Source organism: Phymastichus coffea, unplaced genomic scaffold (assembly GCF_024137745.1).
Source record: "Phymastichus coffea isolate CEN01 unplaced genomic scaffold, Cenicafe_Pcof_1.1 PCOF00006, whole genome shotgun sequence".
NCBI classification, from domain to species: Eukaryota; Metazoa; Arthropoda; class Insecta; order Hymenoptera; family Eulophidae; genus Phymastichus; species Phymastichus coffea.
The window spans coordinates 4,240,796-4,268,677 of NW_026706817.1; the positions used below are offsets into that span (position 1 = coordinate 4,240,796).

The following is a 27,882-nucleotide window of genomic DNA, read 5'->3' on the forward strand; positions in this document are numbered from 1 at the left end:
ACTTCATAATAAAAAAAAAAGACAGTAAGCAAAAAAGAAAAATCATTTATTTCTTATCTTTTATCTCTCTTTCCTCTAGTGAAGAAATAGCTCGTACTTCCCTTTCCCTTTAATTCATATCTGGAGACTATTTTTGATAGGCTCCAGGTATTAAAATTGTTGGGAAAACCCGGGTACTACTATTGATAGGATCCGTGGTGCTTCTCGCTCAAAGATTACGACTTTCGATCGGAATCTGAGAGCAGAAGTGTAGGCTCTGTGGCACTATCCCCTTCGATTTAGACAATTTCTTGACGAGTGATCCACGCCAGTTTAGGCGAGAAATCACAGTTCTGGCGACAACGAAACCTGAGATTGCGCTAAGCCTCAGGCGCACCTGAGCTGTGTCGTTGCCACGACGCGACGTCACACTATTTTTGCTGTGTGACATTTGAATACGCTTTGTATTTGTTTATTGCAAAACTATTCGTGATTTATAATAGTAAGTTAAATTTCGCTAAGTATACATTAATTAATAAGTATAATAAGTATAATAATCGAATGTAAATTCGATATCAGCGTATCGCAATTGACTGAGAAAGGTCTTTTATTCATTAAAAAACTTTGAAGTTACAAATTTTACACAGAAAAAAATAGATTTTCCATAGATGTAACGTCATGCTCCTTATATGGTAATGACTTTGATTAAGTGACTTAACACATCTAAACGTATGTTTCAGATAGTACTTTAGCTTTAATATCACTTTTTCTCATTGTCGGGCATATGGCGGGTCACCGTCACGCAGTGAGAAAACAAAAAAAGAACAGATTAGAGCGGACCGTCACATATATAGTTACATATATAGTGTTTTATTTGGAGTTACTTGTTATAAAAATTTATATATTTCTAATTTTCAACAAAATTTAGAGATAATATAGTAATTTAGCCATTTTTCAAATTTTAATGAACAAAGATACAAAAACTTTTAGAAGAGCGATTTAATTTTTCTGTTACTGACTTTAATTAGTATACAACTATTTATTGCAATTGATGACTTCGGGATAGATTAAGTTGTTTATTGTTTAATGATAAATCGATGCATCATTTAAGTTTTGTAAGTCTAAAATTAATCTCTGTATAATTTTTTCCTCTGACATTCTTAGTTGCACAGCAACTGTCTTACAAGGTCGCGTATCTGCTTCTATTTTTTGAGTATTTTCCTGAAACAGAAATGCATAAATTAATTAAATCAGATAGTAAAATTAAAAGAATCTATTAATCTTTTGATATTTCTCAAAAGTATTTATTAAGCTCAAATATAAAAATAAACTTTCAGTTTGAAGATTCGGTGTACAATATTATCAACATCTAGCCCGTAAAAATAACATGCGAGAATTCCGATTACTTGATTAATTGATCAAGATGTGGAGCATAATGGATTGGTTTTTGATATTTCCATTCATTAAAAAAATGTGTAAGTAGCTAAAAATTTCAACAAATTATCTATTAATCGTCAAGATACGAGGTGTGATAGACAGGTTATTTAAAGAGTTTTAAATAACCAGTCTATTATTAATTTTTAATAACCTGCCTAAGATGACAACGGTGAGACTTCATGTTTTGATATACAACTTAATTCTTTTAGGGATATATTTTTCTGCAACATCTACCCCATACGAGTATATAAGCCTCTAGAAGAATTTTTAAGGTAATTAACTTTACAGGCCAATGTTCAAAAAATGTAGAAATGCGATAGTAAATTTCTGAACGTATTTGATGCGCTGATTCCGAATTCGGCGTTATAGTTGATCCACCCCACCTGAGGTTCTCGAGATATTCTAAACTAAAAGTATGAAAATTACGATTATTTTCTATGTTCGAGGTTATATAATACTGATTACTATAATTTCTTTTGCAAATACCAGTAAAACAACCACATAGCAGTAATTTTGCTTTTTAAAACCCATTTATTTGGCTTAAAGATATCCTTATTATCCTTGAAATTCAATGATAGATCTTAAGTATTTCAGCAATTTCGAAAAAATATTCAAATTACAGGTTACAGAAATAGGGGATTAAGGCAATTGGAATTCAGGAGTCTGGGGTTATACGAGGTTTGTCCGGAAAGCATCAAGCTAACCTTTATATTTTCGTGCCATAGTGTTCGAGCGATCTCTGTGGGGCATAAACGTCAACAGTAAAGCCTTATGAAACAAATGATTACTTGCTGATATTTTTCAGTCGTATAGTTCATGCGCAGCGTGTCTTTGTTTACAAAGATATTTTTGAGTTTGGCGGATTTTGTAATTGTTGAAAATGTCTAAAAAATATAATCAACAAATTGGCATCAAATTTTTTTTTCAACTTGGAAAAACATATACGGAAACTATTCAGATGATGCAGAAGGAACCGAGTGTATGAAAAGACAAATAAAAAAGTGGTATAATCGTTTCAAAGGAGACTGCACTTCTGTTGATAGTAATTCTTGTTCTGACCAACCTTTGACAATAATAGCATTCGATAATATCAAGCAGGTGTTACTTTCGATTGAAAAAGATCGTTGTATGACTGTACAAGAACCAGAAGAAGACTTTGAAGTGCCAGAAACTATAATTTAAGAAATGTCAACCTCACATTTACAAATAAAACGTATAGGTGTCAAGTTCATTCCTAAAGTACTCAGTTCAGAGCAAAGAAAGCATCACTGTACTTAAAAAGTTATTATTGGTGCTGAATCATGAGTTTATCGTTATAATCATGAACGAAAACAATAGTATTCACACTGGAAATATTCTAGATCGCCAAGAGCAAAAAAAAAATACGTCAATGTCGGAGCAATGTTTCGTCAATGTTAATTCTTTTTTTTTTATTGTAAAGTGTTATACACGATGAATGTGCATCAATAGGTCAGACAATCAATGAAGAATTTTATATTTAAATTTTGAAATGCTTGCGTGAAGTAGTTAGAAAATTAGAAGAAAACGCCCGCTCTTTTGGTGAAGTGGTGATTGACTTCTCCATCACGATAATACGCCGACACATCCATCAAATCTTATGCAGCAGTTTCAGAGTAAACACGATATCGTATTGCTTCGACAACCTCTGTACAGTCCCGACATAGCCTCTATTATTTTTACTGTTTCCAAAACTCAAAAAACTACTCAAAGGATAAAGATTCAATGAAAAACCGATGGTTCAAAATAATCTAATAAGCCAAGGTCATCTTTAAAAGTGAGTTTCAGAATAATTTGTGTTTATGTTTTAACGAAAGCACGTTCGTTAGCAATGTTAAAGGTGGACAAGTGAGGCGCACTCACTCATAGCAATTAAGGCAGGGGAACAGGGGGGAGGAAAGGCAAAGAAATGAAAGTAATTAAAAATTACACACAAAATCACACTTAAACTTCAAATATCGCAAATGAACAAAACGTATAATTATACTTATAACCAGCTATACAAACTCTTAACCTAATGAACACAATGGTGTTACAAATACGTCTTAACACTACAGAACACAACGGTGTTCTTAACACTTATTACAATAGTAGAACAAAGAACAAATTACCTAATCTAACGCGCTTACAAATCTAACAGACATACAGCACGTGTCGCCCGGCAGGTGACCGCCATGACGACGAACCGACTTAGCCTACTTAAACTAAAAGAGAAAGCCGCCCGACGAGGGATCGCTTTGACGGTACTCTACCTGAACAAATTTATGACGCCGACTGTAATTAAGGCAGGTAGCCGGCGCGTGCGCTCCTTGCTACCTACCTGATTCTTACGATTACACGCTGTGCCATACCGTTGAAGAGAGAGAGAGAGAGAGAAATATTACGAGCCTTGACTTATCGATGTAGGAACGGGAGGCCTGGCTGCGCCCTGCGGATGGTGTTGTTGGCCGTCGCTGGGCAACTCTTGCCAGCTCCTCCGGGTAGCGTCCCAAGAAGATGCTGGAAAAGTCCTCGGTTTTGTTCTCGGCTTCTTTACAGCTTCTTGGCGGCGTGTGCGTTCGGCTGACCTTTGTACTCTCGACTGCACTCTCAACTCTGCACCGCTGACTGACTAAACCATCTTGACCGCTAATCGACTTAAAACCTTCTGTCTCGCTGATCGAACAAGCGCAACGCTTGCTCTTGTCACAATGTGGTAAAAGATGACAAGGGTCGGAAGTTAAGGTAATTGCAGTTCGAGAATTTGAGATTACACGGTCACAAGTTACAAGGATTAAGGCAATTAAGGTTCAAAGATTAAAGTTCTTAACTTCAATCAATGATATCTTGATGAAAAAAAGATAACTCTAAACTGAAAAATGGGCTTTAATGGACAAAACTGCAGCTTTGTCATGACTATTATTTTTGAAAACAACATTTATTCACGGTGTCACATAATCTCAAACATAGCAAAATATCGTGATTTTCACACTTTTAGGTTGGAATATCTTACGAACCTTGTGACGGAGAATCACGGCTCGACCGTTGCTCTCCGCCGGGCTCTCACCGATTCCCCGTGTGCCTCGCCGAGCGGGGAGAGTGCGCCAGTTGAGCACACTCTAATTACTCCGTCTCGCTCTTTTCTTTTGAGGTGCGACGGCAACGGCGGCGATTGGAGGGAGCCAACGAGGAGAGCGTAACGAGAGAGAGAGAGACAGAAGATAGGGGAAAGCCGGCGAGTCGCGGGCAGGCCTGCGCGCGCATCTCGCCGGCTTGAGGAGAGGAGATCGGCAGTGTCTGCTGAAAAGTCGTACGATCCGCCGCGCGCACACAAATTTTCCGAATTACCTGTTTTTTGCCTGTGAGTTCCCGCGCCCTCGCCGAAGATTCGAGATATATGTGATACGTGCCCGGTGCGCGGAGTGTTTCGTTTGAAGTTTCTTATAAATTACGAAGCCGGCACCGGTGCACGTGGGCGACCGGCGAGGTGACGCGGGCGTGTGCGCGCGTGCGGCCATCTTGGTGAGCTGGTGAGTGCGAGTCTCGCGCCGATTTGTTTAGCTGGGCGAAACGAAGCACAACGCGACACACATATACACGCACACGCACACTCCTCGCAACCACAGCAGACGAACACATTTGGAACATACTAACAACAGCCACAACAATAGCAATAAACGTAGCAGTAACAACAACGATAACAACAACAGTAATTTACCAACATTAACAACGACACCAACATTCACAATCGACAACAACACCGTAGCAAGTGACGAGGGAGAAACGAGGATACAAAGGAGAGCGATTGCCTAGATATCTTAATTGTATTTGCAGAGCATTTTGGGAGACGAGCATAGGAGTACCGAGGCGGACAACGCAGCTAACGCGAGGCAAGGTCGGTGTAGTGTTTTCTCTTTCTCTCTCTCTCTCTGTCCGAGGCGTCGAATAAACACCTCGCAGTTCGGCAGCCCTGCCGATTGCGAGGTCGTTCATAATTGTGTCCCGGGCCGTCTATTTTATTTTATTTTATTGTAATTTTCTCTTTTGTACTTCGGTTTTCTTTAATTTGTAGTTTCGCTTTATTTTATGATTTTCTCTTTATTTGTATTTCTTTGTATTTCTTTGCTTATTCGCCTTAATGATTTTGTAATTTCTTTTTCTTTGTATTTTCTTTATTTCATTTTGTTAACCGATTATTTGATTTGATTCGATTATTTAATTTTATGTTGGCTTTAGTTACTCTTTTATTTTGTCATTAATACAATTACTATTAAAGCTCGTTGTCACACTTACTTCCGCCCCTTTCTTTTTTCTCCCTTACCTATGTCGTCACTCCCATCCTGAATATAACGGTTCGCGTACGATTAACGCGCGTGCTCGGCGCGTTATTTAACCGCGGGAACGATCTTTGCTTCCCGAATCCCCGAATAAATAATTTGTACGGACAGTCACGAGCCATCCGTTGAGGGACGACTGGATTTCACCGTTACAACCTTAAATGATAGATCAATTTTGAAACCAGATTCCGATTGAGCCCTTCGAAAACTTTCGGTATCATACTATCTCGTTTTTAGATTTGTTCGATACTGAAATTTTTTTAGCCTATTTTATTCATTGTAAGTCATATTTTTTAAATAAAAATAGTGGATCTAATATAGCGGATGGAGTTTTTTAAATTATACCACTACATTTGTTTCTCCAGTTTGCACTTGATCCTTGAGATGAACAAACGTATTGAAACTATGTCTACCCGTAAAAAACTATAGTATTAGCAAATGAAGTAGCATTCACCCGTCAGTTGATATAAATGAATTAAAAATAGCTATAGAAGAATACGAGCATAAATTAATAAGTATTCAGAATATAAGGCATCCTATCACGAAACTACCATTGCCGCTATTCATAGTTGAAATTGAACATAATTATAAAAGCCAGGAAATTTATAAAGTAAATCGAAGATTAAACACGGTAATCAAATTCGAGCCACCAAACGTTAAAAATTAAAAGAGAAATTCCTGAATGTCAAAACTGTTAAGAATATAGGCATATAAAAAAATGTTGTTACAAAAGTACTATGTTTGTGAAATGTGCTGAAAATCACCAAGCTAAAGATGTAAAATGTGCAAATTACAATGGAATTTTTTTTTATTTACTCCAAGTTAATTTACCAGCTATTATCATGCAAGACATTAAGTAAATTTTTATAACTATATGAATGTTTACATGAATACAGAAGAGTACTCCAGTGAGTATTCTATCTAGTTTTTAATATTCGCAAGAGAAATTAGATTATGTTTTATTTAGACATTCATTATTTTATATTTCTTGAGTCTAGTGATAGTGATTGGTTTTTTAAGAAGTTTGCTAATAAGCTTGTTAGAGTAGCTTTGCAATCTAGTACTGTATTTTGCCTAAAAATTCTTAATTTCTTCTTTCACTAATAAAATCTTTAGATCATTTTGAATAATTTCATTTGGGACAAACCAGGGCGCACGTACGATGTTACGTGGTACTTTCGAATGGGATCTTTCCATTATTTCGACATTCGAACTTGATGCAGCACCCCACAATTGAATGCCGTAGGTCCAAACTGGTTTGAGTATAGCTTTGTAAAGCAAAAGTTTTTGCTTCTATAAGCCAGTACATTTTCCTCCATTTAATTCCTAGTTGTTATTTTTTTATATATGTGCTCTTTTCATGTTAACCTTTGATTCAAGTGCATACCTAAATATTTAATGTGGTCTTTTTGAGGAATGTATTTATCGTTTAGTTTAATAGGTGTGGACAGATATCTTTCCGAAGAGTAAATATAGTGTGTATTGATTTGCTTTCGTTTACTATAATTCTTTAACACTTAAGATGATCTGTTTTGAAAATAAGATTTTAGTAATTCATAGTGGCATTCAGGAAACATTCTCTTGAGTTTATATGTAACGACTTTTCCATCATTACCAATTTTTGGGTGGGCAAGTGAGGCGCTCTCGCTCAAAGCAGTCGGGAGGAGGAAATAAAAGGTCGGGAAATGAAATTATATCGCGCTTCAGAAAACCATTAAATCATTATATCGAATTATATTGGCACAAACTATATAAACCTTAAATACTAATGAACATAACGGAATTATTATCTTATACAACACACAAAAGAAACGGAAAGACACATAAACTAAAATTACCCGCACTTACAAAATATTAACAATTATATCGAATTTGTCGCCCGGCAGATAACCGCCTTGGCAACAAACCAACTTAGCCTAATTACGCTAAGTGAAACCGCTCGGCAAAAGATCACCTTGCCGGATCACTATTTACATTAATACGCTGGCCGGGTATTTACCAGCAGGTAGCCGGCAGGATAACGCCTTGCCACCTACTTGACTTTTACACACACGCTGTAGAAAATGAGTTTTATGATTTTGTGCACAGGCTACTCTTTTATAGCAGTAGTTTTTAGTATATCAGAATTCTTGGTATTTTTGACGTAGAGGAATAACTCTTATTACATTTGTCGGTTTAAATTTAATTACTTTGTTTAGCAGTATGTTAATTTTATAAATATCTCAGTTCTCGTGGTCATGTTCAATTTCAACTGTAAATAATGAAATCGGAAATTTTATGTCCGTATTCTTCTATAACTTTTTTTATATGCTCAATGTTGACTGGTGGGTACATACTTTAGAAGATGACTTTAAAACCTTTTTCCTCTTTACGCTGATAAGTATAAAATTGAGTGTTTTTCTCTTTTATTGAGCTTACAATCGGCAGGTATTTTTCAAGCATTGTCGGCTGGATTTTCACTTTGTTGTAAGCTAGTACTTTCAAAGTATAACTGTTTTTGCTACTGAGTTTAGAACATTTTCCAGTGTAGTCTAGGGGCCATAGGCCTTCCCGTGGCCGATGGAGGTCGCGTTAAACACCAAAGTTTTCTAGACGTATTTTGACCTCCTGAATTCGATTTTCGAGGGTGTTTAGCTGGACGAGGCGATTTTCTATTGTTTATTAACAATTTAATTGTTTAAACCGCTATAACATTTTTGTTAATTAAGTTACATGTTTCATGAACAAGTAAAGCGATGGTAAATTTTATAACGAATCAATAGCATTTTGAAGTTTGAAAAAATATTGATTAGAAGTCGAGATATAACAATTTAACCAACAGTAACCCGTGACGCTGGCTTACTTTATTGTTTATACTGTTGTAACTTTTTTTCTAATTAAGTTACAGAATCCATTTAACAACCAAACCATTCGTTATTTTACAACGAGTCTGCAGCTTTTTTCAGATTTAAAAAATATTGATTAAGGCCGAAGATATTGCAATCAAACAACCAACAAAATGTTGTTTTTCTGAGAATTTATTTGTTTATAACGTTGTCACCCATTGTCTAATCAAGTCACGGATATGGTTAAGTAACCAAACGATTTGCAATTTTATAAGGAATCCATTGCTTCTTAGCTGATGTGAAAATATTAATTAGAACCCAAGATATGGCAAAATTACTGCGAGAGAGGAATAAGGCTATATCGACGGCGGCAAGCGCGACTCGCGTTCGCGCGTAGCGGCGCGCGGCCTCCGAATTGCTCAAGTTAATTAATCATACTTTTTGCTTAGAATAATATTTTTATAATTAAATGACATTCACATATTCCTGATAAAACCCAGAATTATTGTTTTAAAGGCTTGGGTATTTTCAATGGGAAAAGATGAGTTGTGACATACATACGAGGTGTGATCAAAAATTAAGGTGAATTTTTATTTTTCTCAAAAAATATTTATTTATTCATTAATTTTTATTTTATCTCCTTCAAAGTAATCCCCCTCGGATATAATGCACTTGTGCCAACGCTTTTTCCAATCCTCAAAGCATTACAAAAAATCATTTTTTGTGATCTTGTTTAGTTCATCCTTCGATGCCGTCTTTATCTCCTCAATCGTGGCAAAACGCCGTCCTTTCATGGGCCTCTTCAGTTTTGGGAACAAGAAGAAGTCACAGGGGGCCAGATCTGGGGAATACGGTGCCTGTGGCATCGTTACTGTGTTGGTTTTAGCCAAAAATTCGCGCACAAGTAACAATGTGTGAGCAGGGGCGTTATCATGGTGCAAAAGCCAATTTTTATTTTTCCACAAATTCGGACGTTTCTGGCGGATTGCTTCGCGCAAATTGCGCATAACTTGCAGGTAATATTCCTTATTCACTGTTCTACCCTGTGGCAAGAACTCATGATGCACCACGCCCCTGCAGTCAAAGAAAACTGTAAGCAAAATCTTTACGTTTGATCGAACTTGGCGTGCTTTTTCTGGTCTTGGTGATCCAGAATGCCTCCACTGGGACGATTGAGTCTTAGTCTCGACGTCATTACCGTATACCCATGTTTCGTCACCTGTTATAACCCTGTTGAGTAAATCTGGATCATCGTTGACGTCATTCAGTAGCTCTTGGGCGATGCTCATGCGACGTTTCTTTTGGTCGAAATTGAGCAATTTCGGAACAAACTTCGCTGACACACGTCTCATGTCTAAAACACCTGTCAAAATTGATTGGCACGAACCAAATGAGATGCCAATATCATCAGCAATTTCTCTAATGGTAATTCGACGATTTCCCAACACTATTTTCTTCACTTCTTCAACATTCTCATCAGTTGTTGATGTGCTGGGGCATCCAGAACGAGGTTCGTCGTCGGTGTCTTCTCGGCCTTCTTGGAAGAGTTTATACCACTTGTAAACATTTTTTTGTCTTAAAGTAGACTCACCGTATGTCACTTTCAGCATTTCAAGTGTTTTGGAACATTTGATTCCATTTTTCACACAAAATTTAATGCAAACTCTTTGATCCATGTTTTTAGACAGCAGCAAATCGTGGAGCACGCAAAACACTTCTAACCTTGATGCCTCTCACAAACAAACCAAACATACTACAAAGCTGAAATTTGGAACGTATGTTCTAGACGAGTGTACCGACATAACCAAATAAAAAAGTCGAAGATCGAACGGACGTAGCCCGCTAAATTTCAAAATTCACCTTACTTTTTGATCACACCTCGTAAATGCGTTTCTTAGCATAAATATAATAACCACTTTGACAAAGATGTAAATAAAAAAAATGCCATATTTGGTGAAAAATTATGACCCACATAGATACTACTGTTAAGGTGTGTATCGCTTAAAAAATTGCTTTGGTAATTTTGAATTTCCCGCCCGTGAATCCTTTTAAACAAGAAAATCTCAAGTTTAAACTTGTTTAATAAATACTCGCACGAACTTGTATAATCCATGCTTGGTTTACTCAGTTCATTCTGAGTGTGCAGCGAAAGTTAGTACAAAGAAGAGGTAACTGCGTTTCGATTTTTTTATATTTCAATAATTATAATGAGTGTGATGTGTCAAACAATCATAAAAGGTATTAAAGTTACTAGTACTCCGAATGGACGGCAACAGATCATAAAAGCTGCGAGCCTCCGTCGAGATAAAATCTTTGAGCGTCTGCAATTACTTGCAAAAGATGGTAACATTTTGTCGATTTTATTGTATAATTCATCAGCAGTTAATTTTACTATGGACACGATAACTTTTGTTTTTTCACGTAGCTAATAATTTAAATGTTTGATTGTAATAATTAAATTACGAGAAAGGTATAACTTTTTTTAGCAAAATTGCTTGTAATAGCAACTAACATAAATTAATTTTCAAAGAAAATGATTCTATCTAAATCTGTAAACTATAGAATAAAAATACATTTTTAATACGGTTATAGAATAATAATATTATAGAATAATAATACATTTTTAATACGGCTTTTATAATTATTTTTCAGCTACTTTTTATTATCATATAAGAAATGAATGCTATAAAGCATATGTCCATAAGGGCGCTTTAGAAAAATTATCAGTCAATAATGAATCCAATGATGTTGATAGAAAACGTAAAAGCTCGGAAATAGCTGATGAACAGAAACGGACAAAAAGATTATCTATCGATCCCACACAAATTTCCGATAAATGCGCTATATGTGGGAAAAATGCCCATAATAACGTTAAAAAAAATTGCAAATCACGGATGATAGAGCTAATATTATTTTAAAGGCTGCACAATTCTTAAAAGATGATGTTTATTTTAAACTTGCTAGTTATGAAACTGCTAATCAAATTGTTGCATCTAAATTAAAATGCCATAAAGCATGTTTTGAAGCGTATAAACGCAAACATCAAAAAAACTCCACTAAATCTAGTGACTGCAAAGAAAATGTCAGTTATTCACATATAGATGATGCTATTAATCAAATTATAAAAGCGATTGAACCAAAAATTAAATTAGGTGAAGTATTTTCTTTAAAAGACGTATCGAATTTAATTTTACAAGAATATGGTTTCACCGTGAAAAATTCGAAAATCTGTAACAAAACTCATTCCTTTGTTACCAATTCTTTTGCGGGGTAAGTGAGGCACTTTCGCTCATGACAATTGAGAGAGAAGAACGAGGGGAGGTTGATAAATAAATTATACACAGACAGGAATCAAATCTCACTTACAACCTATTATTATTAATAATTATTCATACTGAACATACGCGCGCATAACATTATCTAAATTACCGACCAACAAACTACAAATCGAACAATAAACTACTTAAGATAATCATAAATGAACATTTCGCATTTTATCCTAATACCAAATCGCATACTTAACCTATTACAAACTTACTTAAACTACGCGAACTAATACCGGATAAATTGCCCGGCACGTGGGCGCCTGGACAATTCACCGGTCGCAACTTACTTCACTATGAATTAATCTTAGCGCGAACCTTCAGATAGCCGGCACGTGAGTGCCAGGCTATCTCTTTCCACGCGCACCGGCTGTCGCAACAACAGAGAGAGAGAGAGTGTAGAGAGAAAGAAGAAAAGGAAGGCTTGACCTTTATTCTCCTGTTCCTCGCAACGTCGGGAATCCTGAGCGATGCGCTGCCGCAGGAAGTACCGGGTGTCGTCGCTGGTCAGATCGTCGCTAACCGCTGTCGCTGACCAGGTATCCGTAGGCGACGTTGACTCTCTTGGCAGGTGGGCTGGCTGTAGTTGCTGGCAAAGCCGTTGCCGGAAGGGTTGATCTTCCTTCCTCCCGGCTACCCCAAACTGCTCTCTCTGCTGGGCTCGGACTTCCGCACTCTCGTAGGACTAGGCTTAGACTCCCTCACTCTAGTAGGACTCGGCTGCGACTCTCTCACGCACTAATTCTTGCGCGCATCTTGCAGTCGCTCAGCGGCGCTCGCTCCTCTCCCTACCTTGACCTATTAGTTAGGCGGCACGCGACGCGTCGCTTATCGGTCACGCGTTGCGCGCCTGCCAATCCCGGTATAGGCCTAACTCTCTCTCTCTCTCTCTCTCTCTTTCTCACTCTCTCTCCGCGCTCTTCAACTTTTCTTGCGCTCAACTGCGCTGGCTCGTCCTTGGCGCTGAAACAAAAGGCCAAGTGTTAGACGCATACTTAAATGCGCCCAACGTTGGCCACCACGCCTAACCGAGTGGGGGAGGGAGAAACGCGGACGAGAGACCGGTACGCGGCCTGCTCTCGTCACACCCCCTTCCAAGGCCAAAGTTCGCACCCGCTAACGGCCTGACTCCGTTTCTCCCTCTCTCTCTCCCTGTCGACCGGCAGTGGCAACCAACGATAGACGCTAAATTATATAAGAATACCTTAGATTTAGCTTAAATTATAATTAATTCTAAGTTGGTAACAACCAGATCAACTAAGAGCAAAATCTAACAAACCCAATAGTTTAATCCGAGTGATATGCCTAACCTTTCGTCATAGCAAGCCGACTAATCCACTGCGCCAAGATCGCAACTATCTCAGTACTCAATTAAACCAAGAATCTTACCATTTACTGCCGCTCCAACGACTACAAATACTGGAGCCTGAGCGTTCGAAGTTCCTCCGCCGAAGGAAACGAGGCACTTGCCCCGGAGAGTCTTTGGCCGGCATCATCAGTCGCCTCGAACCCAATCACCTCGGCGCTCCGATCGCTCGGCTCACCCGCGGGGACCGACGCCTGCTCCGTCCGCGGCGCGTCTCCCATCCCCGTAATTTCAGTCGAACTGGCTTCAGTCCCGGCTCCCTCTGCAGCAAGCGCCTGTGACCTACGCGCGAGCTTAGCGCGAAAACGCCTGCCACATCGGTGCCTGGGCTTTTTCGCCTTGGGCTCCCCGACGGAGGATTCAGGGCTGGCTACCTCGGGCATTGACCTAGAAGCTTCGAGCTCCGGCTCCACAGTCTTTGGCTGCGTCGCCGGGAGCTCTACTGGTTCGCCCGGGCGAGCCCGAACCCTTACCTCCTCCACCGATCGTGCGCGCGCCTGGTCTGCCATAAAGGCGTCGCGGCAACGCGGACAATCTTGCACGCGGACATCGAGTCGCCCACAGTTTCTACAAACCGGACGCGAGAGAGGCGGATTCCTGCAGGCCGACCTGGGATGTGACCCCGTTCTGCAATTAAAACAGCGGAACGAGGGCACGTCTAATTCCTCATCCCAGAGGACCGTAGCCAGGTTTTGCAGGCAGCTACCTCTTACCAACCGAAACCCTGTTTCATCGACCCAACACGGCGACGCAGAGGACGAGGCCGGGCTCGCCTCCTGAGGAGTCGGGGCAGGTCGTACCGGCCTAAGGGTTGGTCGCTCCGGCACAACCGGTTCCACGTTTCGTGGAGTCGGCGGCACCACCACTTCCATCCTAGTGCCTGCCTCTCCCGTCTTCTCGGTGACCGTGCTCGCACCAACTCCCGAGGCTCTCCCTTTATTGACAGCCAACGAAACCGATGGCTGGAGGGCGCCTGTTGCCTCAGCAACGGCTCCCTCCGCCATCTTGGGTAGAGTTGGTGTTGAATTGGAGGATGGCCTCTCAAAATTACACGCGGATAGATTAAAACGCATCGTGCGCTTCCTCCTACCCGAATTCTGGCGAGCCTCAGCCTCCTTCCTTCTCTCGTCCTCCAAATACCCCGCTGGGTAGAATTGCGCGGGCCCACCCCTGCGGACGAATTGGTACGCGGGTTCTAGCCTCTGTAACGCGAGCGGTTTGAAAGGGAGATTAGGATGGATGTGTGGTTGTGGAGCCACCCGAGGCAGCTCCTGCACCGGCATCGCCTCATCCTCGGAGTCGCTCGAGCTTAGCACCACCTCCAGTATACCGTTGGTGGCGCCTCGCTTTGTGGGACTCCAGTTTCCCCTTCCAATACAAGCCCTCGCGGTACGGCTCCGATTTGCCGCCCTACCCGCGAAATATCCTCCCGCGGCAGCTCGAGAGCCCGGCGATTTCTCGCCTTGGCTACTCGTGCCCGCCTGCGAGAAGACAATTCCTTCTTTTGCGGCGATAACTCTCGACTTCTCGGATGCTTCGCGTATGCAAAGCGTCGTGAGCCGAAACGCTGCGCTGCGACGTACCGCCTCGTACCACGTACGCGTGGGCGCAGCCAGACGAATTATCGAACCCGCACAGCGATTTCCCGTTAGCAAACGGACCCCTCGCCGGTCGCTCACGAACGGCGTCGGGGGCGAAGGCAAAGGCGGCGGCAAAGGGAACCCCTTCGCCTGCCCGTCACTGTCTCCGCCAACCGACGCCTGTGCCAACTATGAAACACAGGAGGCAACCTCGACGTCAAAGGAGGCCGCCTGCCTAAGGCCTGAAAACCGGGCGGCAGACTCCGACGCTCGGTCTACCTCCATCGCCTCAACAATTCCCGCCGAGTTCACCGATGCGGTCACGTCGCCTGTAGGTGTTTGAGCCTCGGCGACTTGAGCGATGCGGCCCGACTCCTTGGTTTCAGCCATCATCACCTGACGTCGATGAACCTCTTGTACCTTAAAACAAAACAATTCAGTTATTACACCTATCCTATTTCGCAAACTATTTCTTTACCTTACGCGGTGGTATATATCGCTTAATTTCCGAGACGTGTACCCTAGCTGTACGATGCTTACTGTTCGTCGTTAGCTTGTAGATCTCGGGCGAAATCACTGAAATAATTTCAAACAGTCCGTCAAATTTCGGATCCAGTTTCGCGTTTTTACCATCCGCTGTGCTCGAAAGCGTATGCACTTTGCGCAAAACCAAGTCACCTACCTGAAAAAGTACCTGACGCCTACCCTTATCGTAGTGTTTCTTTTGCTTTTCCTGAGCTTCATCTATGTGCCTAGCTACCAAGTCGCGTAATGCATTTAAACGTGATAGCCTATCTTCCCACGCCGTCGTATCTATCTTAACAATAGGGGCCTTTGCCTCGATCTCGCGCCTTAAACTCTTTACCGGCCGCGGATCCCTACCAAAGTTTAGAAACGCCGGTGATACCTTTGTAGACGCCTGAGTCGCCGTATTGATAGCATGACGAAATTCATGCAAATACCTATCCCAGCTCCTGTGATCGGCATCTACAAACATCGCTATCATCGTCTTTAGCGTTCGATTTACGCGCTCGACCAGGTCACTTTGCTGATGATACGCAGGACAAAATATATGTTCGATACCATATTCTCGCAACCTGTCTTGAAATACTTTGCTCCTATATGCCTTCGCATTATCACTAACGATATATTCCGGAGTTTCCCACCTGAACAGGATTAACTCCTCAAGCGCGGCAACAAGAGCAGGGCCGTCCGCCGATCGCAGTGGTTTCAGCTCGACCCACTTAGTAAATAAGTCTTTAAAAACCACCAGGTATTTAAACCTATTTTTGCTACGGGGCAGCTCTACGACGTCAGTCGCTACTACGGCACATGGTCTTTCTACCACGCGCTTACCCATTAGACCTTGGGGTGCCTGCTGGACTACCTTGTACTTCTGACATTGAGCGATTAGTTATCGGATCGAGCAGGTGATCGCGCATGAACCGATACAGCACGTTATTCTCTACTCTCCAATTCTCGAATTTCTTCGGTCTTTGAAGAACATCTTTCACGCGTTGTAAATACCAAGCATCCTGTATCTTATCAAATGCGCAAATCTCTAGTTCGTCCTCAAATTCTCGCGAAAGTGCGTCCGGCACATGGTGTAGCGCTCCCTTTCTATGTATTATTTCGCAATCCAACTGCTGAAATTCTAGTACCCATCTTTCCAATCGACCTGTAAGTTCGCGTTTATTAAGAATCCTAGTGAGCGCACTATGATCCGTAACGATGACAAAGTGTGAGCCTTCTATATAAGGCCTAAACTTTTTTACCGCAAAAAGTACTGCCAAAAACTCGATTTCGCTCACCGTGTAATTTCGCTCGTGCGCGTTCAGCATTCGACTGGCGTAGCATATGGGATGCTCGCCGTCGTCGAATACCTGGACCAAACACGCGCCGACCGCGAAGGAAGAGCCATCGCAGTGTAAGTAAAAGGGCGCGTAAAATCAGGGCGCACGAGTACCGGCGCCTCCGTTAATGCGCGCTTCAGCCTCTCAAATGCAACTTGCTGTTCTTCCTTCCATTCCCATGGCTGGTCCTTTCGGATGAGCTTGGTCAACGGGACCTTTATCTCACTCTCGTGTTCGATAAAACGCGCATACCATCCTACCATACCTAGGAATCGGCGTAATTGAGCTACGTTATTCGGCGCAGGGTAATCTACTATCGGCTTCACCTTGTCGTCGTCCGGACGTAGACCCTCACTATCTAACCTGTACCCCAAGTAAGTTACCTCGGTACAGAAGAAATCGGACTTTTCTAAGTTGATTTCTAAGCCAACGCTTACTAAACGCTTCAAAACTTTCTCTAGCCAGATCACGTGGCTGTTAAAATCTGCGCTAACTACTAGCAAATCGTCAAGATACCAGAAAACGTGCGGCTCATACTCTGGACCGAAAAGTGCGTCCATGAGGCGCGTGAAAGTAGCCGGCGCATTTACCAAACCAAACGGCATTCGCTCAAACTCCCATAAACCAAGACCTGGGACCGCGAACGCCGTATATTGTTTGCTATTCTCTGAAAGCGGAATTTGCCAAAACGCCGCTCGCAGATCTATTTTCGACAGGTAGACTGCTCCACGCAACCTATCTAAAATAGCGTCAATACTAGGCATCGGATACGCGTCTACTTTCGTCACCTTATTTACTGGTCTAAAATCGAGACAGAACCTATAGCTGCCGTCCTGTTTACGTACGATTACCGGCGCACTACTCCACTGACTGTTCGATGGCCTAATTATTTTCACCTTCCATAGCCGCATGGTTTCTTCCTGCGTGAATGTTAATATAGGAGGCGACATTCGGCGTATCGGCGTCTTTATCGGGCGCGCATCGCCTACGTCGATAATGTGCTCGATAACTTTTGTAACCGCCGGAGATTCACCAGGCTCCGGGACAATCCGGCGAACAAGCGCCAAGATTGTCTCTCGTTGAGCCTCCTCGTAGCTGCTTAAACCTGCGCATTCCGCAAAAACAACTATCTCGTTACTATTCTGCTCTGCTAACGGATACCAATCGCCTTGGTCACCTGCCCGCCAAGCGCGATTACCGTAGCTAATATTTATATTCCACGCTATCCAAAAGTCGGCTCCTAAAATCAAGTCGTGCTTCAGCGTAGATACTACCGTCGCAATTAACCAGTTCGTCCTACCGCCAATTTCAATACTTAACCTCAAGTCGCCCCACGTTTGCGGCTTCTCGCCTGAGATGCCCTGTACAAAAATCGTAGGCGGCTTTAACCGGTCCTTAAACCGTAAACTAAGATTCGGCCCTACTACCGATACCTGAGCACCTGAATCTAGTAGCGCTGTATAGACTTGCCCGCCTATGTCGACCTTAATAAAGAACCTATTCTCTACTACTGCGACTAACGCTGCATCTGATTCATCTGCCGTTTTCTTCGGGATTTCTGAGTTCCACTCAGACCCTCCCCTCACTAAAACGGAAGGTGCGTCGGCATCGACGACCGAACGTCCAAACAACAAAACCCTAGTATCAACAAGCTCACTTCTATCGCGCGTGACCATGACCTTTGTCGCAGCCCGCTCCGACGGGAACGCAGCGCCTGAGCTCGCTTCCTTACCAACAGATTCATTCACAGGTTCACCCTGATTTCCTAAAGCAACGGCCTTTTCCGAAGCCTGCCCAACCGTGGGCGAAATACTTGAACCTGCCTCATTCGTGTTCGTGCGCGACGATGGCAACTCATTTTGCCTCGCTGGGCACTTCTCAGGCGAGCTAGCTATCGCGCAAAATTTATTAAACCCTATCGGATCACGCATATCCTTATCGGGCAAAGTTTTTCGCGCGATAGTGTGTCGATCTTTTTGAAGACTTTCCGCGTCCTGCTGTAACGAGTCACGTTTATTTGCCTCTCCGGGTTCATTGCTGATCCTACTAGGGAAACTTACGCCCTCGTCACTCTGCGCCTGAACTTCTTTCAATGTCGAACGACTAAACTCGCTTTTAAACACGTTTTTAAACTCAACAATTTCCTTACTCCCTTTTTCCGGATCCTCATATTCTACAAATACTGCACGCCTGACCTTAGCCTTGACTTTCAGATATTCTCCTATTACCTCGTCTAAGAGAGGTGGCGCAGAACTGGCAGTTCCCGCCTTGTTCTCGCCTTCCCTTTTTACTAAATTCATAAAAGGAGGCTCAGAACTGGCGGTTTCTGCCTTGTTCTCGCCTTCCTTTTTTACCTCAACTCTATTCCCTTCTTCTACGGTGCTTTCGCTCCTTGCGCGAAGCACTTTCTCTACCTCAATGGCCCGCTCAATCCATCTTAGGCAGGAGTCGTCGAGCGGTCGACGGCTCCCGCGCTGAGGTTTCCCTGCTTCACCTGATTACAAGTAGGGCATTCTCTAAACACGTAACCGATTGTCCCACAAACCTGACAATATAATGTCGACTCTGAAGTTCGCGTTGGACAGTTATTAGCGTAATGCCCAGGTTATTGGCATTTATAACAAACTACCCGCGGATTGACCTGAGCTATCGGGCATTGCGCCCTCCTATGTCCCACCGCGTTACAATTAAAGCAAGCCCCCGTGAATGGTCTATTTAAGTTGCTACCTCCCTGATTGCGCTGCTGCGGGACCAGACTAGGGGCTACACCTGCAGCCGGGGCCAACGAAGCCTGCGCGCTCTGACGAGCAGGCGCGGCTTCGTTCGCAGGCTGGTTTCTTGCCTGTGGCTGTTGCCTATCGGCAATAGCCACGGCAATTTCACCGTTCTGCTTCTTGCCCTTTTTACCTAGTTTTTTGTTCTGCTGCCTGCGCTTTCTTTTTAGGAGATTCGACTATTAAGACCTCGTCAATCGCGTCGTTTAAACCGTCAATAGTTTCGACCGATTTTTGCTTACCGGGTGACTTCTTCGTCTCTGTATACGCGGATTCCGGAATTAGCGTTACGTCAGCCGTGGGCGGCTTTTGCCACCTTTTCCAACCGGCCATACGATCTTCGAGTGCCATACCCGCTTCTTTAAAACTATTTAGATCTGAGAAGGTCTTAGTTTCAAGATATCGCTTATATCTTGGATGTAGACCCTCTATAATCATAGCTAACTGGCGTCTCACCGAAACGGGCGGATCAAAACGGCGTAAAATCGTCTGAAAAGCCGCGACATAGTCCGTAATGTTCTCATTCTCGCTCTGTGTTCTTTGACGCAATTCACCGTAAAGTTGTTCTCTGTTCAATCGTCGACAGAATTCGCTAGAAAAACTCTTTTTAAAGTCTTTCAGCGTCCTCCACATACCGCGATTAACCTCGTACTACGGACGCGCTTTATCGCGGAATGCGGTGCCTATTGCTATCAGCATCTCTTCGTCCGAGATGCCATAATAGCGCTGGCAATCACTCAAACCTGATAGAAAACTTAGTGCGTTTGTACTATCCTTACCGGAAAAACGGAGAGACCAGGCATTGAGCGCGCTTACTCCATCCGCAGGTATACCATTAATATACTTGATTCTTGGAGGAGCACTCTTTTTGCTCGGTCTTTCCGCTCTTACTTGCTCAGTTTTCCGCGGCGATTTAACTTTATAGGTGTTGCAGCTATCAGTATCCGATAGACTCGAGCTAGTGTCGCTTCCACTGATATTTTCTACCTGTCTCACCTGCTTTTGTTTAGGTCGCCTTATGCTCATTACGCTTTTCTCACTTATAATCGAACCTTCACCTAATGGAGCTGGTATTTCCATTTCCTCTCTAGTAGCTACTCGTACCTCGCGCTCCCAGTCTTCAACCCATGAACTTACTCTAGGCGCGTGATATTTCGTGCTCGCCGATCTATTTGAATCGGCATAGAGGAATGCCTCTGTTGCCAATCTGCTCTATTGTTTGGTGCGTTCGCGTGGGCCGATGGCTCAGTCGCAACCGCTGGCGCGTTTAGCGTCTCGCGGTCGCCGAGCGGCTTGGCCTGAGGCGGCAATGAAGCCTGCTGTTCGGCCTGAGCCGCTCTACTGTGCATCGCCTCTCTTTCAACTCTAAAAACTGCATTCGCACCATCCGTGATGCCCTGTCTAACCTCGCGCCTATAAATCCAACGCGGTACTGCAGTTAAAGCTCCCCAGATTTGGCTTATTGCGCTAGTGCTACGCTCGCCTTGGTTTTCCGCGATTTGTTCGCGTGCGCGTTCGGTCCTGCTGTCCGACGGCGAGCGAGCCGTCATCGGTAACACGTCGTTATTACCGAGCGCGACTGCATTTTCGCCCGGCGGTCGAATTTGTTCACAAGAAGCGGCAACACTTGCTTTAGCCTGTGTCGCCTGCTCTTGTTCACATGATAATTCGGCCGCCAAAGGTGCTGCAGCTGCCGCGAATTCATCGCCCAGGTTCGCGTTCCGCGCACTGCTTACCGTTGTTTCTTGCTGTTCGTCATACAGCTTTTCCGGGATTCGGCCTGACGCAAAATCGCTCGAGCGCAACGGTGGCTGCAAATCTGACCGCTCTCTTAACAGCAAATATCGAAAATACCGGGTTTGTAATTCTTCGAGATCACCGTGTAGACTAAGTTCGCGATAGCGCATTAATTCCAACAGAACGGCCGGTTCTGTGGAATCAATTTTGCGTTTTAATTTTTTCGCATGCGCATCGCGTAATATTCTGCGCAAGACTATTTTATCTCTACACGCTAGCGACATTGTTATTTCTAAAAGTGAAAATCCGTAACTTGACTACGACGCGAGCTTATGGGGCTAAGCAAGTCTCGACCGGTCCGTGTAACCTGATACCTACTAAGTAATTTCTTTCCAAGCTATAAGCCGGCAAGAAATCGCCTTGCTTACGCCTACGGAAAGAAATTATAATTTATCAAAATTTACTTACCGTAATTTTGAATAGGCAGTTTAGTAAAATTCTTAAAACAAAGAAAAACTAAAGCGAGGAAAGAACGCAGTCGTCTAGCGTCAAAGCGACTCAATGACGCACCGTTGTCATCCGACACCGCTATTAAGAAAGGTCACTGGCAAGCACTAACAACGAATTCAAAATACCGAGAACTCGAAATTCTTTTACGCGCACTCTTTTGCCCTTAGTTCACAAAGAAAATCATTTAACCGCTATTTCTAAAATTTTTTATCAAACCATTTCTCTCATTTATTTCCCAATTGCCAGACTCACAAGGGATGCCATGTAACAAAACTCATTCCTTTGTTACCAATTCTTTTGCGGGGTAAGTGAGGCACTTTCGCTCATGACAATTGAGAGAGAAGAACGAGGGGAGGTTGATAAATAAATTATACACAGACAGGAATCAAATCTCACTTACAACCTATTATTATTAATAATTATTCACACTGAACATACGCGCGCATAACATTATCTAAATTACCGACCAACAAACTACAAATCGAACAATAAACTACTTAAGATAATCATAAATGAACATTTCGCATTTTATCCTAATACCAAATCGCATACTTAATCTATTACAAACTTACTTAAACTACGCGAACTAATACCGGGTAAATTACCCGGCACGTGGGCGCCTGGACAATTCACCGGTCGCAACTTACTTCACTATGAATTAATCTTAGCGCGAACCTTCAGATAGCCGGCACGTGAGTGCCAGGCTATCTCTTTCCACGCGCACCGGCTGTCGCAACAACAGAGAGAGAGAGAGTGTAGAGAGAAATAAGAAAAGGAAGGCTTGACCTTTATTCTCCTGTTCCTCGCAACGTCGGGAATCCTGAGCGATGCGCTGCCGCAGGAAGTACCGGGTGTCGTCGCTGGTCAGATCGTCGCTAACCGCTGTCGCTGACCAGGTATCCGTAGGCGACGTTGACTCTCTTGGCAGGTGGGCTGGCTGTAGTTGCTGGCAAAGCCGTTGCCGGAAGGGTTGATCTTCCTTCCTCCCGGCTACCCCAAACTGCTCTCTCTGCTGGGCTCGGACTTCCGCACTCTCGTAGGACTAGGCTTAGACTCCCTCACTCTAGTAGGACTCGGCTGCGACTCTCTCACGCACTAATTCTTGCGCGCATCTTGCAGTCGCTCAGCGGCGCTCGCTCCTCTCCCTACCTTGACCTATTAGTTAGGCGGCACGCGACGCGTCGCTTATCGGTCACGCGTTGCGCGCCTGCCAATCCCGGCATAGGCCTAATACTCTCTCTCTCTTTCTCACTCTCTTTCCGCGCTCTTCAACTTTTCTTGCGCTCAACTGCGCTGGCTCGTCCTTGGCGCTGAAACAAAAGGCCAATGTTAGACGCATACTTAAATGCGCCCAACGTTGGCCACCACGCCTAACCGAGTGGGGGAGGGAGAAACGCGGACGAGAGACCGACACGCGGCCTGCTCTCGTCACAAATCAAATCGTTCTTGATTAATCATTTTGGAGAAAGTATATGTTTTGTGTATCAAAATGAGAAAAATAAATCTCAGATTTTTTCTTTCACGAAAGAAGAGCTACCATCTCCGAAATCTCATGATGAAACTGTGATAGATAATTATATTAAAAATTTAAAAAACTGTTTGCATGAAACAAATTTTGATTTGGATGATAGATTTTGTGACGCATATGATTTGGAAAAATCATTAAAAACTATGAAAATTCCTGACATTTTTCTTTCATTGTTTTCTACATTATTTGATTGCAAAAAACAAGATATAATTAGCGACGACAGTCAACTCACTGACGATGTTTCACTTCCGAAAGCTTTAAAAATATTAAGAATCAAAACTCTCTTCCAAATAATGTATTTTATTAAACACAATACAAAAAAAAAGACTCCATTTCATTGCCTTCTTGGATCGTATGTTTACTACAATTCAAAGAGTAAAAATATTGTGGGTGCTTTGAACCGATGCGGACTGTCAATTTCATATGAGCAAGTGATGAGAACACGAGCAAGACTAGCAGAATATGCAAAAACATGTTCGGTTGAAAATTCTGTTCCATTTCCGAGTTATTTCACTAAGACGGGTTATGTCGTTGCAGCCATGGATAATTTCGACCATAACGAAGCTACGATTTCTGGTTTGAACTCAAGTCACGATGCCGCAATTATATTTATCCAAGATGAAAATTTGAACAGTGTTACAAGCAAATCGAAACTGTCTGAATGTGGCCTCAATAAACGTACAAAAACATTTAATTCGTTATTACAGTGTCAGGAAATCAAGCATTACATAAAAAAAAATAAGTCAGTTGAATTGCCACCTGACTATGAAATAAATAATGAATTAAGTCCTTTAACAATAAGATATTATACAAGTAATTTACGTGTAGATCAGCATGGTTGGGTTCTTTCAAGAATACATTTTTCCAATACTGAAAAAATTAGTTTAAAAAATGATAATCAAATTATACCACCTTGGAGTCCATTTAATTCAGCACTTGTCAATGATGAAAGAAGTCTTCAAATAATTGCATATGCGCCTATAATGCCTGCGCCTATCACTCAAGAGGCAACAGTGTACACGTGTTTATGTAATTGTTTAGATATTTTACGTCAATTAGACCAAGAGTTTTTAGTTGTAACTTGCGATGAAAGAGTATATAGAATTGCTCGAGCTATGAAATTAGCAAATCCAAAAGAATTTGAAAAACTAATTATTTGTATTGGTAGTTTCCATTTAATAAAAGTTGTACAAGCGTGCCCGGGTATACTTATGAAGGGAAGCGGCTTGGAAAACATGTTTTATGAAACTGAATTATTTGGTTTGAATGTAGTTGATCAGATTTTTTATGCCACACATTACAATAGAACTACAAAAGGACTTTCATATTTATTTGAAGCATATAAAAGATTGCAATTCGAAGCATTTTTTGCAGAAAATGACCTAGACAAATATGAAAATGAGATTAATTATATAATTTCTTTACAAGAAACTTTTGCAGAAGACAATTTTGAAGAGTCCAAACAAATATTTGATGATTTCCAACAAGGTTGCTCGGGTATAATGACGGATTTCGAAAAGTTTGTTACAAAAAGATGCGAAGAATCTGAACTATTGAAGTACCACAACAACATTCTTATATTAATAAGTTTAATGTTTGATCTTATTCGTGCAGATCGCACGGGAGATTGGAATCTGCATATATCAACAGTAAGAAAATTAATTCCAGTTTTCCTCGCTTTAGATAGAACAAACTATGTTCGTTGGTGCTCAGTGTACTTGGAAGATATGATGAATTTATCTAAGACTGCACCAGAATTATACGAGCAATTTTTAAAAGGACGTTTTACAGTAAAACAGTCATCCGTTCCGTTTACTTCTGTGGCAATAGATCAAGCTCTTGAACAATCCATAAATCGTACTTCAAAGAGTCCTCATAAAGGAGTAATAGGCATAACGAGAAAGAAAGAGGCAGTTGCAGTTTGGAATCTCACTTTCCACGAATATGCAGCTATATCAAATTATTTTAAAAAAGTTATCCATTTCTCAAATAATGATGAAGTATTCAATCATCACGAATTTTCACCTACACACACAATAAACTCAGAAATTGCAGTACAAAAAATTTTAGACTACATAGCAGATAAAAAATGTAATCCGTTTATGCCTGGCTTACAAAAACTACGAAATCTTGTTACGGGAGAGCTTGTACACTAAGAAGCTTTTAAACATTTTTGAAAAAAGTTTAGAATTAAACGATATCTTTAGGAAAGAGCGATTTATTGATCGAACGAAACCAATTTCAGCAACAATCCAAAGAAATAATATGTCAGGATTTAGAGATATTCCTAAAGCGGAACTTTCCAAATCTGCTAAGAAGCAAAAAATTACAACAAGTCAAACTCAAAAAATTCTTGCTTTAGCTAACAAAAAAAACTATCCTGTAGAAAAACTTTTAACCTACGATTTAACTTATAAAAATATGCTCTTCGATGATAATGGTCTGTTTATAAAGAATAATAAAAAAAGTTCACTTGTGAAGGAAATGGAAAAAAGTATCTTAGCTGATAAACCGAAATTTTCGAAAATGGAAACCGATACCTGTTTAGTCGTAGATTTAATGTTAGTTTTGCGACAGACTCCGTGAAAAAATTTGACAAACTTAGAGGGTCTTGCTGATAGATTTTGTAAATTAATAAATGGCAAAGCTGACTTACAAAATACGAAAAGAATAGATTTCGTATTTGATTCTTATTTTGAACATTCAATCAAATCATCGGAGCACTTGAGAAGAGAAAAAACTCCTGGTGTTTATATTCACAGTATAAATGGAAACAGACTGTTACTAAAAAATCCTAATGAATTCTGGGGTTTATCACAAAACAAGATTTTATTACAGCAGTTTTTACAAGAATATATTGAATCGCAGAATGTATTGTTTCATGACTATGAATTAGTATTCAGCACTATCAATGATCGTCCATGTGTTAGTAATACAGAAAACTCAATTACGACGTTGTAACAAAACTCGATCCTTTGTTACCATTTCTTTGCGGGGTAAGTGAGGCACTTTCGCTCAAGGCAATTGAGGGAGAAGAATGAGGAGAGGCTGATAAATGAATTATAGAAAGACAGAACTCAAATCTCACTTACAACTTATTATTATTAATAATTATTCACACTGAACACACGCGCGCATAACATAATCTAAATTACCGACCAACAAACTACAAATAGAACAATAAACTACTTAAGATAGTCACAAATGAACATTTCGCATTTCATCCTAATGCCAAATCGCGTACTTAACCTATTACAAACTTACTTAAAACTACGCGAACTAATACCGGGTAAATTGCCCGGCACGTGGGCGCCTGGACAATTCACCGATCGCAACTTACATCACTATAAATTAAACTTAGCGCGAACCTTCAGATAGCCGGCACGTGAGTGCCAGGTTATCTCTTTCAACGCGCACCGGTCGTCGCATCAACAGAGAGAGAGAGTGTAGAGAGAAAGAAGAAAAGGAAGGCTTGACCTTTTATCTCCTGTTCCTCACAACGTCGAGAATCCTGAGCGATGCGCTGCCGCAAGAAGTACCGGGCGTCGTCGCTGGTCAGATCGCTGGTAGCTGCCGGCTGCTATCGCTGACCAGGTATCCGCAGGCGACGTTGACTCTCCTAGCAGGTGGACTGGCTGCAGTCGCGGACAAAGCCGTTGCCGGTAGGGTTGATCTTCCAGCTATCCCAAACTGCACTCTCTGTAGGACTACTGCACTCTAGCAGGACTGGGCTTCGACTCCCTCACTCTAGTAGGACTAGGCTTCGACTCTCTCACGCACTAATTCTTGCGCTCGTCTTGCAGCCGCCCAGCGGCGCTCGCTCCTCTCCCTATCTTGACCTATTAGTTAGGCGGCACGCGACGCGTCGCTTATCGGTCACGCGTTGCGCGCCTGCCAATCCCGGCATAGGCCTAATACTCTCTCTCTCTCTCTCTCTCTTTCTCACTCTCTCTCCGCGCTCTTCAACTTTTCTTGCGCTCAACTGCGCTGGCTCGTCCTTGGCGCTGAAACAAAAGGCCAAGTGTTAGACGCATACTTAAATGCGCCCAACGTTGGCCACCACGCCTAACCGAGTGGGGGAGGGAGAAACGCGGACGAGAGACCGGCACGCGGCCTGCTCTCGTCACAACGTTGCAACGACACGATATCGAAGAAGCAGATTTGAAGATAGTTATTCACATTAAACATGCCATTGAACACAATTTCAAAAATATTTATTTAATTTCGTCTGATACTGACGTTATAGTGCTGGCACTATTTTTTTTCAACATATAAAGATAACGGCTTAGAGGTAATAAATGATGGTTAATATTGTTATAATATAAATTATGATATGTTCACATTTTTTTTTTATATTCAGACTTTATGGGTTAGTGTTGGAATTTCGAAAAGCTCGAATCATTTTCCTATACACATGCTAGCTGATCACTATGGAGAAGATTTTTGCTCTACTGTATTAGCCCTTCACCATTTAACAGGTTCAGATTACACTAGCAAGGTCGGCACGAAGTATGCTGCGCTTCATTCTCAGTCTCAAGACTATTTGTTAGGATTTGCTAACAGTAACATTAAATTTATTAATTTTATACAAATTTTAAAATTCTCATATCAAATAACTTGGATTTTTATTTTATTT

General features: G+C 41.9%; 1 protein-coding gene across 2 annotated transcripts in view; it reads right to left on the reverse strand.

The window, feature by feature from the left end:
- Window positions 1–582: 582 nt before the first annotated feature.
- The window catches only part of LOC131668316 (actin-histidine N-methyltransferase), a 572,960-nt gene continuing 545,660 nt past the window's right edge, over window positions 583–27,882 (reverse strand). For both annotated transcript variants that reach the window (XM_058942387.1, XM_058942395.1), the window contains one exon: window positions 583–1,200. In XM_058942387.1, the coding sequence (XP_058798370.1) occupies window positions 1,063–1,200 (138 nt within the window). In that variant the 3' untranslated portion in view covers window positions 583–1,062. The remainder of the gene's footprint in view (window positions 1,201–27,882) is intronic.